This window comes from Pipra filicauda, unplaced genomic scaffold, assembly GCF_003945595.2.
Source record: "Pipra filicauda isolate LSUMZ 115617 unplaced genomic scaffold, ASM394559v2 scaffold287_size946512_pilon, whole genome shotgun sequence".
Classification (NCBI taxonomy): domain Eukaryota; kingdom Metazoa; phylum Chordata; class Aves; order Passeriformes; family Pipridae; genus Pipra; species Pipra filicauda.
In genome coordinates, this window is record NW_024104406.1 from 273,457 (window position 1) to 288,410 (window position 14,954).

The following is a 14,954-nucleotide window of genomic DNA, read 5'->3' on the forward strand; positions in this document are numbered from 1 at the left end:
GCATGCACATGTGGCAGCAAGAGTGCACACATGTGCAAGTACAGGCAAGGGCACGCACAGGCACACGCGGTTGCAGGCCTGTGTGTGAGCCTGTGCAATTTGCACGTGTGTGCAAGTGTGCACGTGTGTGCAAGCATGCACGTGTGTGCAAGCATGTACAGCAATGTACGTGCTTGTAAGGACCCACAGGCACGTGTGTGCAAGCGTGTGCATGAGTGCATGTGTGTGCAGGGACCCAAATGCACGTGTGCAACTGTGTGCACGTTTGTGCAAGTGTATGAGGGCACATGTGTGCAACTGCCCCCATGGATGTGTGTGCAAGCGTGTCCACAAGTGCATGTCTGCAAGGAGTCGCATGTGTGTGCAAGCATGTACATAGAGTGTACATGTGTGCAAGAGCCCATGTGTGCAAGCATGTGCACATGTGTGCAAAGACCTGTATGCATGTGTGTGCAAGCGTGTGCATGAGTGCATGTGTGTGAGGACCCAGAACTACACTTGTGGAAGTGTGTGCATGTGTTTACAAGCACACACAGGATGCACACATAATGAACACACGTGTTTACAAGCACATATGTGTTTACAAGCACACACAATGCACACACAACGCACATGCATTTACAAGCACACATGATGAACACACGTGTTTACAAGCACACACACAATGCACACACGTTTACAAGCACACACATGATGCACACACGGGTTTACAAGCAGACACGTGCCCGCGTGTCCCAGTAAACCCCCCTGGCCGGTGCCGGCGCCCACGGGTGGGTTGGGGATGCTGGGAGCACAATCCTGCCGGAATCCGGGGGCTTGGCGGCTGCTCCTCGCTGCCGCTTGGGTTTATTTTTAAACCCGTTGGCCCCGAGTGATTCACACGCTGCCTGTTCCCTGTTCCTGCTCCCCAGCAAGTTTTACGCGACCAAAATAGATGTTCTGGAAGGAACGGACCACCCGGCGATTCCGCGGCGGGGAGAGCGGGGTGCTCCCGGGATCCCGGCCCTTCCAAGGGTAGGAATGTCATAGAGCCACTCCCAGCATAGTGGTTTTGGGGGGATGCTGGTGCAGACACCCTGGAAAACGGGCCCATTTTGGCATGATGTTTAACCTGGATCACAATACCAGGCTCTAGTGGAAGGCGCTGGGTTGAGGGGTCCCCCATGGAGCATCCCAGGCCCTGTGGGCTCTCACACCTGGTTGTGGGTGAAAGGGAGCCCGACAAGGCAGGGGGACAAGTGGGATGGAGGTAGGGAGTTGGAATGGGGTGGTGAAGAGCATTTCTGTGCACACAGAGCAATGCCTGGGGAGCAGAGCATCATCCCTGGGAACAGAGCATCCCCCTTGGGAACAGAGCACCCTTCCCAGGGCCAGGGCCCTCCTTGTCCCCACGCTCACCAGTAGCAGCTCCCTGCGGTGACCAAAGCACCCGACCGAGGTACCACTTCACACCATGCTGGGAGAAGAAAAAAGGGAAAAAATCCAACTTTTAAAAATAGGAGGCAGTAGTAACTGTTAATTCACTATTTTTAATTTAAATTTCAACCATAAAAGGTTTCCAGCCATAACAGAGGATCTCACTCAGTTAAGACCAAGACACACACACAATAGTCCCATCCAGCCAGGATTTCTCTCTGAGATTCCCTACTTTCAGCTGAACACCGTTTCCAGCACGGCACCAGAGGACAACAATCACACCTGTCCCAGTTCTATGGGACAGCAGCATCACTAGGTTTCTTCTCCAAGGAAAACACCATCCAAAGAAACCCCTGCGGATGGAGGACACCTAGAGCTGATCTCCTCATCCTGAGGAACACAGAGCAGGAGGAGAGTTGGGTCAGCTGGCCAAATCCTGAGCAGAGGTGACGGTCTGAAAAGCTGAGCAGTGATTCCACAATATCCATGCACCCCTCAGCAGGTTTGCAAGGGCTCCTTGGAGAGGCTCCAGGGTGTCATCTGCTGAGGAGAAGCCAGAGGAGGTGGCAGCAGCCAGGGCTTGGGGCAGCAGAGGTGGTGGTTTGCAGCCCAACATCCTGTCTGGACATTGGAGAAAGAAGGGACAAGGACAGGAACCCAGAGCACAGTGTGACTGCAGAAGAAAACCCTGTGACAGCAGCAGAGACTAAACACAGTTTATCCAGCTGAGCAGGCACCCTGCAAGCTCAGGAGCTGCCGGAAAGATGCTCCTCCACTGGCATCTCTGGAGCAAGCCCTACCCATCTCCTGCTAACAATAACCCCTGCATGGTCTCCCAAGCCCCAGCTGAGCAGGAAAAGGCACCTTTTTCCTCTTTGGGGTCATTTATTTATAGATTTAAAGAAATAAAAATAGAAAGAGAGGCGAGAGTGCACACCAAGGCAAAAAAATGTTCATTGCAACAAAGCCAAAGCAGAAGGTGGGGTAGGAAGGGGTCCCTTTGCCAAAACAGCAGTTTTTGAGGGGTGGAAATCATTCCTCCTGCGTGTACAGTGACCGAGGGCAGCAGGGCTCTCCCTTCAGACCTCACCAAACTCATTTTCACAGTATCCTACGTAGAGAGGCTCCGCCTGGACACCACGCCTGGGAAGAGAACAGAAAGATGGCATCAGGGAGAGGGCACAGGCAGAGCCCACCACTGGGTTTCAGGGGTTCCGGGAGAGCAGGGTGGCCACGGGTGCCCAGTTTCAGGTGTGAAAAGGAGGGAGAAGTTTTTCATCCTGTGCTTAGAGACTCAGTTTTTGCTTATGCGTGGGAGCACATGGTGAGGACAGGTTTCCTGGGGAAGCTGGTGCTGCAGGAGGGGTGGCAATAGCTGACAGGCCCCCTCCTTCCTCAGCACAAAGCCCTCTCCTCACCAGAGCCACCAGCCCACGCCAGCAGCAAGGGCCTGTCTTCCAGCACTACACAAAGCAAGCTCTGCCCACGCAGCAGCAGCAGGAAAACCAGGGCTTTCCATAAGAACAAGGGTCATTTTGCAGCAGGGAAAGCCCTTCACCCTCACTGCCCCTCCCAGGCCTGTGCCTAGATGGGGTGGCAGCTGTGCCAGCACGGTTACCCGAGCAGCGTGCAGCGGAACTCCGACAGCCGGGCGTAGGCATCGTCCATGTTCCTGACGGTGCTGTTGCTCCACAGCCTCTCGGCTACGGCCCCAGCTCTCGGCCTTGAGGATGAGGGACAAGCAGTCGGGTCAGGGGGAGCTCAAAAGCTTCTCACGCAAAGCTCTGAGCTCCCAAACACTTTCTTGATCGGTGTTCTTCCACACACAAAGGCTTCTGTGCATGCAAAGATCCACTCCTGGACACATGTGGATCAGGAGTGGATGAGGGTGACAGGACAAACCAGTGTTAAACACGTCCTGGTTGCAGCAGCAGGTTGTACAGGGCATGTTACAGCCTCACAAACCCCCATTTCAGCCTTGTGAAGCTGTTCCCAGCACAGAGGTGCTGCAGGAGACAGGGACAGGCACCATACACAGGCCAAACCCACGAGTTCAGCAAGTGATGCTCGGTGGTGAAGGAAAGGGACATGAGCCTGGCCTGACGAGATCCAAGTGACCTCCCCATGGCCTCTCTTACCAGAGCCTGGGGGTCAGGTTGGTGACGTCCACGTATTCACCCCACATACAGGCCTCGCCACCGATCACCAGGGCCTTCTGCTCAGGGCTGCCTGTGGAGGGACAGCACCCAGGTGATGCATTAGCCACACATCCAGCCCTGGCACCACCTCCGAGTGCCAGCCAGCTGCCACACAGGAAGGGGACACAAGGGACACACCTCTGAAGTCCAAGGGCTCCACCCTGTAGGCTTCCATCCAGTCCTGCCCGTAGGAGATGCGGTTGAGGTACCAGGGCGCAGAGAGCAGGGCATGGTAGCCAGCCCTGGTGACATTGGCCATCTCCTCCTTGTACGGCGTGAGGAGGTTCTCCTTCCACACATGGATGATGGTGTCCGGCCTCACCTGAGCACAGGTGAACAACGTGCAGGGGATCAGTGTGGTGACAAGAGCATCACCTGCCCCTGCAACCAGAGTGCCCTGACCCCAACCACATCCCCAAAGGGAAACTGAGGCAGACTTGGGCTGGCCTTGATTTTTGAGCCACCTCCCATCTGGTTTGCAGGAGCAATAGAGAGGGATAAGGCCATTTGCAGAGTGTCCTGGGCAGGGTTAAAACCTGCCTCTTGCAGGTGCACACACAAGAGGAGAGCAGAGCATTGGCAACAGTGTGACAAAACCACCATGAGAGCACCTCACTGGCAGCACCATCTGAGGATCAATTCCAGATTCATAACAGAGTAACCACCACCAGCCCCAGTACAGCCCCTCCAGAGCACACCAGTGTCTGACTGGGATGCTGACACTGTTCACCCCAGCACAGGCAGCTCTCACCTCCACGTCATTGTCAAAGACCTCCTGCCACACGATATAACCTTTGCCGAGGGAAGAGACGATTTCCAGAAGCCTGAAGAGGAAAAAGTACTGAGTTTTTGGTGATCCTCGTGACCCTCTCTTGGGTGGTTACATACAGCCACAGGAGCAGCACAGATATTCCCAACACCCACAGCTGGATGTGAAGGTACTTCTGAAGGAGAAGGGAGAGAGCACAGCCCCTTATGGGGCTTCTTTCTCTTCAGTCCCAGGCTTTTTTGTGGTCAATCTCCCAATAAAATGCTTCCTTTGGGGCCAGGGAGACATGCCCAATGGGGATGCTCCTGAAAAGGAGATCTGGGGTCCCTAAGACAGCAGAAGACATTTGTGCTGGTCACACAGTGCAGCTGCAGGCCCCAGATGCCCCTGTTCCTACCTCTGGATGTACAAAGACTCTAATTTTTTGTAATCATCACCAAAGTCCATCTCCTTCATGAAAGCACGAATTTTTGGATTGGATCTCCTGTGCACCAAAGAGAAGAGAATAAAAGCATCACAATCTGTACTCTGGAGTAAGGCCAAGACATGGTCAAGTCCTTCCCACACTGGTCCAAGGCTTGCCCAGGCATTCCCAGAGCTGTGGCTGCACCAGGACCAGCAGCTCCTTATATCCAGCATCACCCTGAGCAGTGAAACCCCATGCACCTCCACTCCCCCTGGCCTGCGGGAGCAGGACACCAAAAATCATGATCCAGAAGTGATGGGCTTGGACTCCAGTCCCAGATACTCCACCCCAGTCCCCATCCAGACTGACCTCAGACTCACCAGCATGTGAAATCCACCTCATCACCACCGAGGTGGAGAAAGAAGTCTGGGAACACAGAGCTGACCTCCTGGAACAAACTGGTCACAAACTCGTAGGTGCTGTTAAGGATGGGGTTGATGGGCCCGTAGGTTCCGGAAGGCTCCTGGGCCACATAGCAGGGAGTCAGGAGGCCTGGAGCACCTGGATGATAACAAATGCAGGATGGTGAGGAAGGGTCAAAATGTGGCCATGTCACTGCCTACAACACCTCTGATCCTCCTCAGCACAGCCCAGGGCCTTCCATGGGACAGGAAAGCAGGGCCAGCCACAGCTCTGGCTGTGACCAGAAGCGCAGGGTGAACTCCAGCACAGGCCATGGGATTTGGAAGCAGAAGAATGGAAGAGAAAGAGACAATGGAATGTTTTCCTGGAGCTTCTTGCACTTCCAGACATGGAAGAGGAGACACTTGCAGTCCTTGCAGCAGAAAGTGCTGCAACAGGACTGGGGCACAGCTGTGCAGAGCGAGGAAGCTTGGTCAGCTGCACCCCCAGTTAAACACAAGATCCTTGCAATATCCACGATGATTCTGGCAGAGCAGATGTCCTCTGAAAAACCCCAAAATCACTCACCTTGGACACAAGAAGAGGTGGAAATGTTTTTCTTTTGGATTTTGTTCCAGAAGAGGGACCACTGGGTCCCAAACGATGGTTTGCTCCTCCTCAAAGCCAGTCTGTGGGACATGGCTCCCCACACCCAGCTTTTAGGATTGAGGTTGTATATCCCAATCCTGCCCCTGGAACTATCCCAACTCTCCTCACAGCAGCAGCAGGCAGGGTCTGCCCCTCACCTGGACCCCAGGAGAGGGTGTGGCCGGGAGTGTCGAACTCTGGGATGACCCTGATGCCATGCAGCCGGGCGTACTCGATCACAGTGCGCACGTCGCTGGCAGTGTACACGTGGGTCATGGCATTGAAGGCTCCCTGGGAATACAGAAATGCTCAGTGCCTCGCTCAGGAGCAGAGAGAGGGATCTGCTCACCTGGGCTGGTACATGGAGATCGGGGAGGGTTACCTTCTTGCTGAGCTCTGGGAATGTCGAGCTCTCATAGGGGAAAGACGGGTCATCCACAATGTGCCAGTGAAACACGTTGAACTTGTTGTAAGCCATGACGTCCTGGGAGGGAACAGGAACAAAGATGAACGTGCCCTGTCCCTTCTGAAAAGTCACCCAGCTTGCCATAGAAAGTGTACAAGGTCCCCATGCTCCAAAAGGACAAGGCAGAGTTCCTAAATGCTCCCCAGGATTGAAGAGAGATTCAGACACCTCTCTTGAAACACAACGGCACCGTGAAGAGCTGCAGAGGGCCAGGAGTATTTCTGCTTACAGTAAAATCCCTGTTCTCCCTATAGTTGAGCCAGTAGTGGAGACCTGGAAGTTTAATTCTGCATAGAAGCACTACCCACCTTTGCCAGTGTTTTCCCTCACCTTAGAAACAACCCAGCCTCAGACAGTAACTTGGATTGCAGGAACCCAAGACATCTCAGTTTTCTTCTTCTACAAAGGGAGCTGAGAAATCACCCACACAAGGCAGCACAAGAAACCCTCAGTGGTCACAGAGGACAGGATACACAATTAAACCACCCTGTCTCCCAGCACAGGTGCCCTACCAGAGTTTCCAGGATGGCTCTCAGGGGCAGGTAGTGACGAGAGGTGTCCAGCAACAGTCCCCGGTGAGGGAAGCGGGGAAAGTCCACAATTTCTGTCTCATTGATGTAGTACTGCACGTGGAAAACATGAGCAACACATGAGCAGGACACTGGGCAAACAGCCCTTAGCAGGAGGCAGTCAGGGTCACTGTTGTCCCCGGGGCTGCGTGGACAGGGCTGCCCTCACTGCCCAGAGTGCCAGCTGGCCAGAAAGAGCTGCAGCCCTTCTTCACCCACTCAGAAGGCAGGGATTTGGCTGGATCAATGAATCTCCACGTGGCCCTTGGCAAGGCTGTGCCACACTGCTGGTACCCCCTCATCCCGAGCATCCCAGCAACCCTCAGCCTGTCCCCATGGAGGCAGGAGCACTATGGAGAGCTGCCTGCCCGCAGGAGATGAGGCCAGGACTCACTGTGCCGTTCTCGTCTCTCCCAACGAGCTGGCTGAACGTTTCCAGGCCTGCAGGAAAACCACACACAGCCCCTTCCTCAGCACAGACTCCCTCAAAGGAGCAGAGCTCAATTAACAAAGAAGTCCATGGAAAGAGAGAGGCACAGAGAGGCATCCCCACAGGCCCAAGGCAGGGAGAGCGGGAATGCCCCACTGGAAGCACAGCTCACCTCGGAGAACTCCCCAGATGGCCTCAGCAGAGAGCAGCATGGAGCCCTTGGACACGATCAGCTTATCTGGAACACAGCATCAGGGGCTGTGCTGTCATCAGGCCCCACTGCCACGAGAGCCCCAGCACCAAGCAGGGATCAGGCACAGCACTGCACCCTGAGATCCCAGAGAACCAAATTCTGATTTTCTTTTGCTGTTTTAAACCTCTCCCCACTGCTTTATCAGCACCCTGAGGTAAGTCCCTCCCTCCCTGCCCCAGGTTCTCAATAACAGAGAAGGGTTGGTGCCTCCCCAAAAGTGGGGGTATAACTGCTGCACAGTGCTATTTCCCAGGGATGGGCACAGAAACAGCCACATTTCCTCTCCAGTCACTCCCTCCTACTCCCAACCCCAATACTTACAGCTCTCCTTGGAGTCCAGGTTGGGAAACCCATCACAGCCTGGCATGGCAACGTAGACGAGGAGCTGAGTGCAGGGTGTCCCCCAGGGTGGTTCATTCTCTGCAAACGACACAGATATCGACCCCATCCTAGCTCTTCTCCTTGCTTCCAAGCCCACCACCATCCTCCCAGCTCAGCTAGCAACAGAGGCACAGGAGTACATGGACTTCCAACACACGTGGCAGAAATGGGGACCCCCTCCTGCACCCCAAAACAGGCACAGGGATGTTCAGCAGGGGCTAATTTCAATCGAACCAACCAGGAGCACATGAGCTGATCCCAATCTTCCGCATGGAGAAGGTCTGCTAGTGAGGAGACCCCCAGGGGAGGCTTCTCAGGGAAGCTTCACAAGAGAGAAGAGACATCAGAGTATGGACCAGCAGCAGCCCCCAAGGCTTCCTGGACATCAGCCCTGGCTCTAAGCTACAGCCACAACTAGTCAAAGCTTATCCATGAGGGTAAAGAGCATCATGTTTCCAAACTCTCCCAGCATTGGGAATAAAGTACAAGCCCAAGAGCTCTGCCCTACCCTTTGCAAAGAAACCCTGTAAAAAAGGTGCAGAATGAATCTGCTGAGTTAGAGGCAACCAAAAGGTCTCACCCAGAACAGAAAAGCTCCTGAACACCTTCACCTTCTGCAGAGCAGGCCCCGGGTGCAGTGGCTGGAGAAATAAACCTGATCACATTCAGACCCTAAACGGGAGCTCTGGCCACACTTCCCAAACTGAATGACAGCTTCAAAGGATGCACAGGCCTGAGTTCTTACTGAAGTAACTCCCTCAACTCCAAAGGGAGGTGTTCAACCTTCTCTGGGACGCATGGGATTAGTCACAGCATTCTGTGGCCAAGAGGAGTGTGGGGCAGCAGGGTGGGACCCGGCTCATCCCAGCCAAGCTCCATGCCTACACCCCCACAGCATTCCTGGGCACAGCCAACGCTCCAAGCAGTCACTAAAAATAAAGAGCTTGGCTTGGAGTGAGCCAAAGCACCAAGGAGACCCCAGGGAGACTGTGGCACTGCCGGCGTGTGGGTGAAACGCAGGGAGCCCCTGCTCCACAACTCGCAGGAGCCACGAACCCCGGATTTCTCCATGAAGGAATGACGAAACCTCTGCAGAGAGAAGGAAAACAGCTCCAAGCTAGCCCTCTGTTTTGAGCTGGTTGCAGACAAGCTGGTAGCCAAGGCAACCTCACAGATGTGTGAGCGGCACAGCAAGACCTGATCCCTCCTCTCGGGAAGGCGGCAGCTCACCACGAACAGCTGCCCCCAGGCCTGGGGACGTAGGAAATACTCATCCTGCTGAGGACCCTCAACAGAACTGGTCCCACCATCACACACCGCATTTAAACCTGCCCAGGGAGACACTGCCCAACCCAAACACAGCCTCCTTGGCCAAGGAGCAGGCAGGAACCACCATCACTACACCCTGAAGCCAGTGCAGACAGAAAATGGTCTCTGCCATTTCTTTTCTCTATTAATAAAACTTATTTCCTTCCATCCAGGGTTTCCATTGCCTGTTCTTACTAACCACCCATGCAAAAAAAAAAAAAAGCAAAGGGGAAAAAAGGTCTTAAAATAATTTGTGTAGTTTGAGCATCATAAAGCAGGGCGTATGGAAAGCAATGAGTGTGAGCTCGATCTCGTGATCACAACGTTGCTCCGAGTGATTTGATGGTCACATTTCCCCTCTGAGAGGAACAGGAGAGCATGAATAATTAGATCAGCTGTTTTTAGTTCCTAGCAGCAAAAGAGAGCCAAGAGGAACCTTCTCAGCTCCCAAACCGAAATTTATTTCTATTGCTACTCACAAGAGTGGAAAAAATAAAATAAGCCAAATGGTTCTTCTCTGTTTCAAACCTGTTTTTTTCAAAGCACGATGTGCTCAACAAGAAGCTGAGCAGCTTCCAACGCCACCACCCTTCTCTGCTTTGATCAGCAGCAACAGAGTTCACACTGACATTTAAAACACTCGGGAGCAGAGTTACTAGCTCTTTCTGATGAATGAAGCACTTCGTATTCCCTGGATATAGCACTTCAGGCTGCAGCAGACCCACGCAGCCACTGAGATCCATGCATGCTGGCTCCACAGCCAGGAAATTTCTTGCAGCTCATCCCTGACATGCCATGGGTGCTATCACTAAGACGTCTGGGTGCAAGAAACCTTTAGAACCTGTCCCAAAGCAAACTCCGGCTCTCCAAGCTTTTGCCTTTCCTCATCTTACCCTACAATTTCAGGATGAATCCAAGAGCTAATCCCTCTCTGGCAGAAAAGCCACACTGCCTCGGGACGTTTAGCAGCTCTGCTTTGGCAGATGAGCTCCATGGCAGGAACATATACTTGGAAGAGCACACACGATGCAGCAAGTCTTTCCTCAAGGTAAAGCCTCACAGGGGACAGCAAGAGCTGCTAGGAACAGAAAGAGCCAAGATTTACAAGCAACCCTGGAGCAAGGGCGGTTGCAAGACCGGCAGTGGCTCTCCCTGCAGCCACAAGAGAAGGAAGCGAAATGAAGCAACGGGGAGGTGAAACACTGTCCAGAGGAGATAAAAAATGAGATGGAGGGAACTCTCGAGAGCAAGAGCTTAAACCCTGGAAGGAAATGAAGATAACTAGTGCTCGCTGTGCCAACCGGGTCAGATTTTGCCATCTGCAGTTTGTGGCATTGCCCTCCACATCCCAACGCACCGCTGCCCTTTGCCACCAGACTCCCCCAAGCCAGCTCGCCGTCACACCCAGCCTCCACCTCCCGCCCCACCAGTCCCCGCCGGACTGAGGGGAGGCAGGCGGACACCCAAACCCCGTGGTCTGACCCCAAAATAAACGCGGGTTTGGGTTTGGGGGGTGTTAAGAATAAAGCCACGGAGGAAAGGGTCACCCCCATCCCGCCTCACCGGTCGGGCGGGCGAAGAGCAGCGCCCGGTACCGCTGGAAGGCGGAGTCCAGCACATCGCAGCCCGGCCCCACGGCCGAGCCGTCCGCGGCGGCGAAGCGGAATTGGCCGGGAGGCAGCGGACAGCGACCGCCGCCGGGCGGGGAGTGCTGGGCCTGGGGCTGCGGCCACACGGCCCCCGCCGGGCCCGGCAGCACCAGGAGCAGCAGCGGCGGGAGCAGCAGCCGCCGCAGCGCCCGCGCCGCCGCCATGTCGCACTCGCAGCCTGAGGGAGGCGGCGGCACCGCCCGGCAACGGGGGACGGGCGGCCGCGAAATGGCAGCTCGGGCCCGCCCTCACGGCCTCCCCCGGCTGCCCCGTCACCCCACAGCCGCCTCTCCCTTTTCAAAGAAATCCCCCAAACCCCTGCAGCTCCTCACCGAGGGTCATTTGTCCCCCCAGCCCTCAAGGTTTAGAGTCCCCCTCCCACCCCTGGCCGTGCTTCCCGCCCTCGGGGAGCCTCAGCAGCCTGATTTGGAGTTTGAGGAGATGAATGATTTAACATGTATTTCCTCCACGCTGCTTTCATAGACTCACAGAATGGTTTGGGCTGGAAGAGATCTTAAAGATCATTTCATTCCAGCTCCCTGCCATGGGCAGGGACACTTTCCACAAACCCAGGTTGCTCCAAGCCCCGTCCAACCTGGCCTTGGACACTTCTAGGGATGGAGCAGCCACAGCTTCTCTGGGCAACCTGTGCCAGGGCCTCTCCACCCTAGATCTAACCTCATTAGACTGTCTGTTTGAAACCAGCACCAGTACATGCTTTGAATCCACCTTGGGTCTGGGTGTTTTCTGTTGGTGTTGCGTATTTTTATGAGCAATACCAAATATAAATCAGCCCCTGCACAGTTTTCCAGGGATATTTTATATGTGGCAGATGAAATATTCATTGGACTGTACAAAAAAAAGGGGCTTTATCCCATGATGGAGCCTCACAGTGAAGTGTTGCAGAGATGCTTTTCATACGGCACTTGGCTTTTCCTAGGAAAGCCTTAACCTCAGATGAACTCTGTTTAATTTTGCCTCCTCTCTTCAGCTCTGCTTTCCTCAGCAATCCCCAAGTCAAATAAAGACCTTAAGCTCAGGTCTTTCCCATCTAATTGCCAGCACAAACCTACATGGGAACCAAGTCCATCAAATTATTAAAAACCTGTTGTCCTAGAAAACTGCAAGCTATCAGGAGCACTGGAAGACAAGCCACAGGCATGGGAGCAAGCAGGAAATTAAACAAATGGTACAAAAGAAAGCATGACAAGGGAGATGGCCCCGTCATACAAGAGGAAAAATCACTCTGCTTGAGGAGGACATGACCATAGAAAGGTCTGGTGAGGAATTTAAAGCATTGTTCTTCACGTGAGCAGTGTAGAGAGAATGGGATCAACAGGAAGAAAGCATTTTGTAGGAAAAAATATCAAGGAACTTGTCAAAGGTTAGAAAAGCACCAGCACAAAGTACGGGACTGATGGTGAAAGGAGAAGAGCTGGGAGGACATGGAAGGGTTCTGTGGGGCTGGAGAGGGATGGAGGGAGGTGCTCTCCAAGGTTGAAGGAGACTGTGAGGTTCCAGTGAAGGTTTTGGGGGTGATGTGGGGGTGGAAAAGTTGTGGGGAGGCCAGGCAGCAGGAGGAGAACATGGTTAGGTTTGGATCTAAATGGGATTGAGGGAATTTTATGAGATTAGTGAAAATTAATCCCAAAGAGGGGATCTCAAAGAGGGGAAGGCAGTGAGGGGACTAAGGGTCACCTTGAGATAGAGAAACTGGGCTCCATCAGGAATGGGGCCAAAGAGAGCCAGATGGTGTTGCCATGAGCTTAACACCTACACAGAACTGCATCCTTCTTCTCCAGCCCTGTAGAACAGCAAAGACCACCTGTCTACCTCAGGGAACATGGGCCAGGAACCAAGGACAGGCACAGCATAGGCCAGGGAACAGCCTTACAACATGGGTGTACCCCCCACAGCCAGGCAGGAAGAGCACGAGGGTGGCACCAGCAGCCCAGGTGTCACCCAGTGAACAAAAGACACCAAGTGAAGTGCAAGATCAATCTGGGAATACCTGGAGTAGGTACACCCACAGGAGAGCTCAGGAAAAATTAATTGCCTGGACTTCAGCTTAAATGGAGGTCATGGATGGAAGTCCCAGGGGAGGTTGATTGGGGCAACTAAAGCCTCTTGGCTCCCTCAGGCTCCTGACAATCCTTACCTGCCCCTTGTTTTCCCTACAGAGAGGTGGCAGGACCCCAATTCAACAAAAAAGGCACATGCCAGGCTGTCTCCTCATGATTCTTTCAGGATGTTGTCCCTTCTCTATCTCTGTCCTCCTCACACAGCAAGAAGGGGTATGGAGGAGAACACCTGCATTCCAGCCTGTGCCAGTCCTCTGGGAAAATGGCTCGTGTCATTCCCTGTGTTCAAGTCTTCCTGCTGCTGGTCAACACAAAGCCTCTGTGGTCCTGAGCCAGGTCTTTTGCCTTTCCCTGTGCAAACCTCTGAAGCACTGGCCGATGCCACCGCTTTTCTGACTATATTGATTGATTCCAGCATCTCTGGACTCATCCTTAAATAGTTTCATTGTATTAAAAAAAAAAATCCCAAACAATCCAGTTTACTGCTGTGTGGCATCAGGGAATGTCACGGCCGCACTTCCCAGCGTGTGAGACGGAACTGTGGAAGTGCCCTGGCCTGAGGTGAATCCTCCTTTCAGCCTGGGAAGGGTGGTGTGTTTGCCAGCTTATGTAAAGCATTGTGATCAGAGCCTTCAGTCCAAATATTCCAGCCTTTCTACCCATTCGGTTGCTGTTTCTATTTTAGGGGACCTGATGTCTCTGGGGGATGACTCATTGTAGTTCATCTGTAGCTGGCCGACATTAATCCAGACTAACAGTCTGATTTGGGAATGTTTCTTTACATAAGAAAACTGCTTCAGCATGTGTTTAACTGTGGAGCTTGGCTAGAAGAGACTGGATTACACACTGTTCTGTGGCAGGCACAGAGCAGCAGCAGCTAGAAGTTGCTGATGTTCTTCAGTAGCTTTTCAATAAACAGGCTCTTGGTCTCAGAGCATATCTCCATGTTGATATATCCACCTGGAAGACTCTTCCAGGTTAGTTTGGCAAGGAAGAAGCAGGGAGTAAGCCCATAGCAGGGATGCACCAGCTCGGGTGAGACCCGTGGTGGGGTACCTGCAACCCCCTCTTGTCTCTTTGGCTGCAAGAGCCAGAAGCCAAGTTGCTGGGGAACTTGGCAGAAAACTGTGCTGCACCAGGACACTGCTGGGTTACCTGCTTTTTTTTTTTTTTGGTAGAAATCCAAATTAATTATTCTGATATAAATTGTTACAAAATCTGGCTGGTGTCACACTTGGTCTTTTTGGTTTGTTCACCTTCAAGGCATGAAGGTGGCCTTTGGGCATTTTTAAAAGATATGAATCCATTTATTATGCTGCCTAATTCTCTATAATGTTGGCTGCTTCTGCATTTAACCAGGAGGGAATTTTGCATGCAGATTCCTGTGCTGGTGAGAAGGATTTGAGCTGGTGAATGAGGAGTGGAGGAAGGCATTCATGAACACCTTCACAGGGCATGAGTTTTATGTTTGCTGCACTCTTTGAGTCAGCACTGTCTAGGCACACTCACTCCTGAATGAAGCAACTCCCAGCTCAAGGGACCTCCTGGTGGTGTGGCTGGAAGAGGGCTTTGGAAAACACAGCTCATCTCTTGGAAATACCTGCATCTGCTTGTAGACCTGTGACTTGAACCTTGACATCTCAGAGGCTTTCTGGGCAAGCTTACTCTCTCCATTTTCTTGTTTAACTTCCCTTTCATCCTTGGTAAAATAATGATGGGATTTGGATTGCAGCCCCAAGGGTGGCAGGGTTGAAGTGTCCTTGGTTGAAGTGTGGTGGTGGTCTGGTGGAAGTATGGTCAGCATGTGCTGGGTTTTTGCAGGTGTGGACCCCCCTTGTTGCACATCTCTGTATTTCAGGGATGATTTTGCTTGGCATGGTGTCACACAGATGCTGACAGGGAGCCACCTGTGCCTGTTTCATCAAGCAGAGTGGTGCTCACATTTAAACACCCAGCAAGAGCCCACAGAGACATTTGG

General features: G+C 53.1%; 1 protein-coding gene across 1 annotated transcript; it reads right to left on the minus strand.

The window, feature by feature from the left end:
- Nucleotides 1–1,509: 1,509 nt before the first annotated feature.
- Nucleotides 1,510–11,059, minus strand: HEXA (hexosaminidase subunit alpha). The gene is made up of 14 exons (XM_027724186.2): nt 10,810–11,059; nt 7,879–7,977; nt 7,477–7,542; nt 7,269–7,315; nt 6,818–6,928; nt 6,222–6,323; nt 5,998–6,130; nt 5,170–5,350; nt 4,781–4,867; nt 4,366–4,438; nt 3,753–3,936; nt 3,555–3,645; nt 3,035–3,139; nt 1,510–2,559 (listed from the first exon to the last, which is right to left on the minus strand). The coding sequence occupies exons 1-14, from the start codon at nt 11,057–11,059 to the stop codon at nt 2,496–2,498; spliced, it is 1,593 nt and encodes a 530-aa protein (XP_027579987.1). The 3' UTR covers nt 1,510–2,495.
- Nucleotides 11,060–14,954: the final 3,895 nt, after the last annotated feature.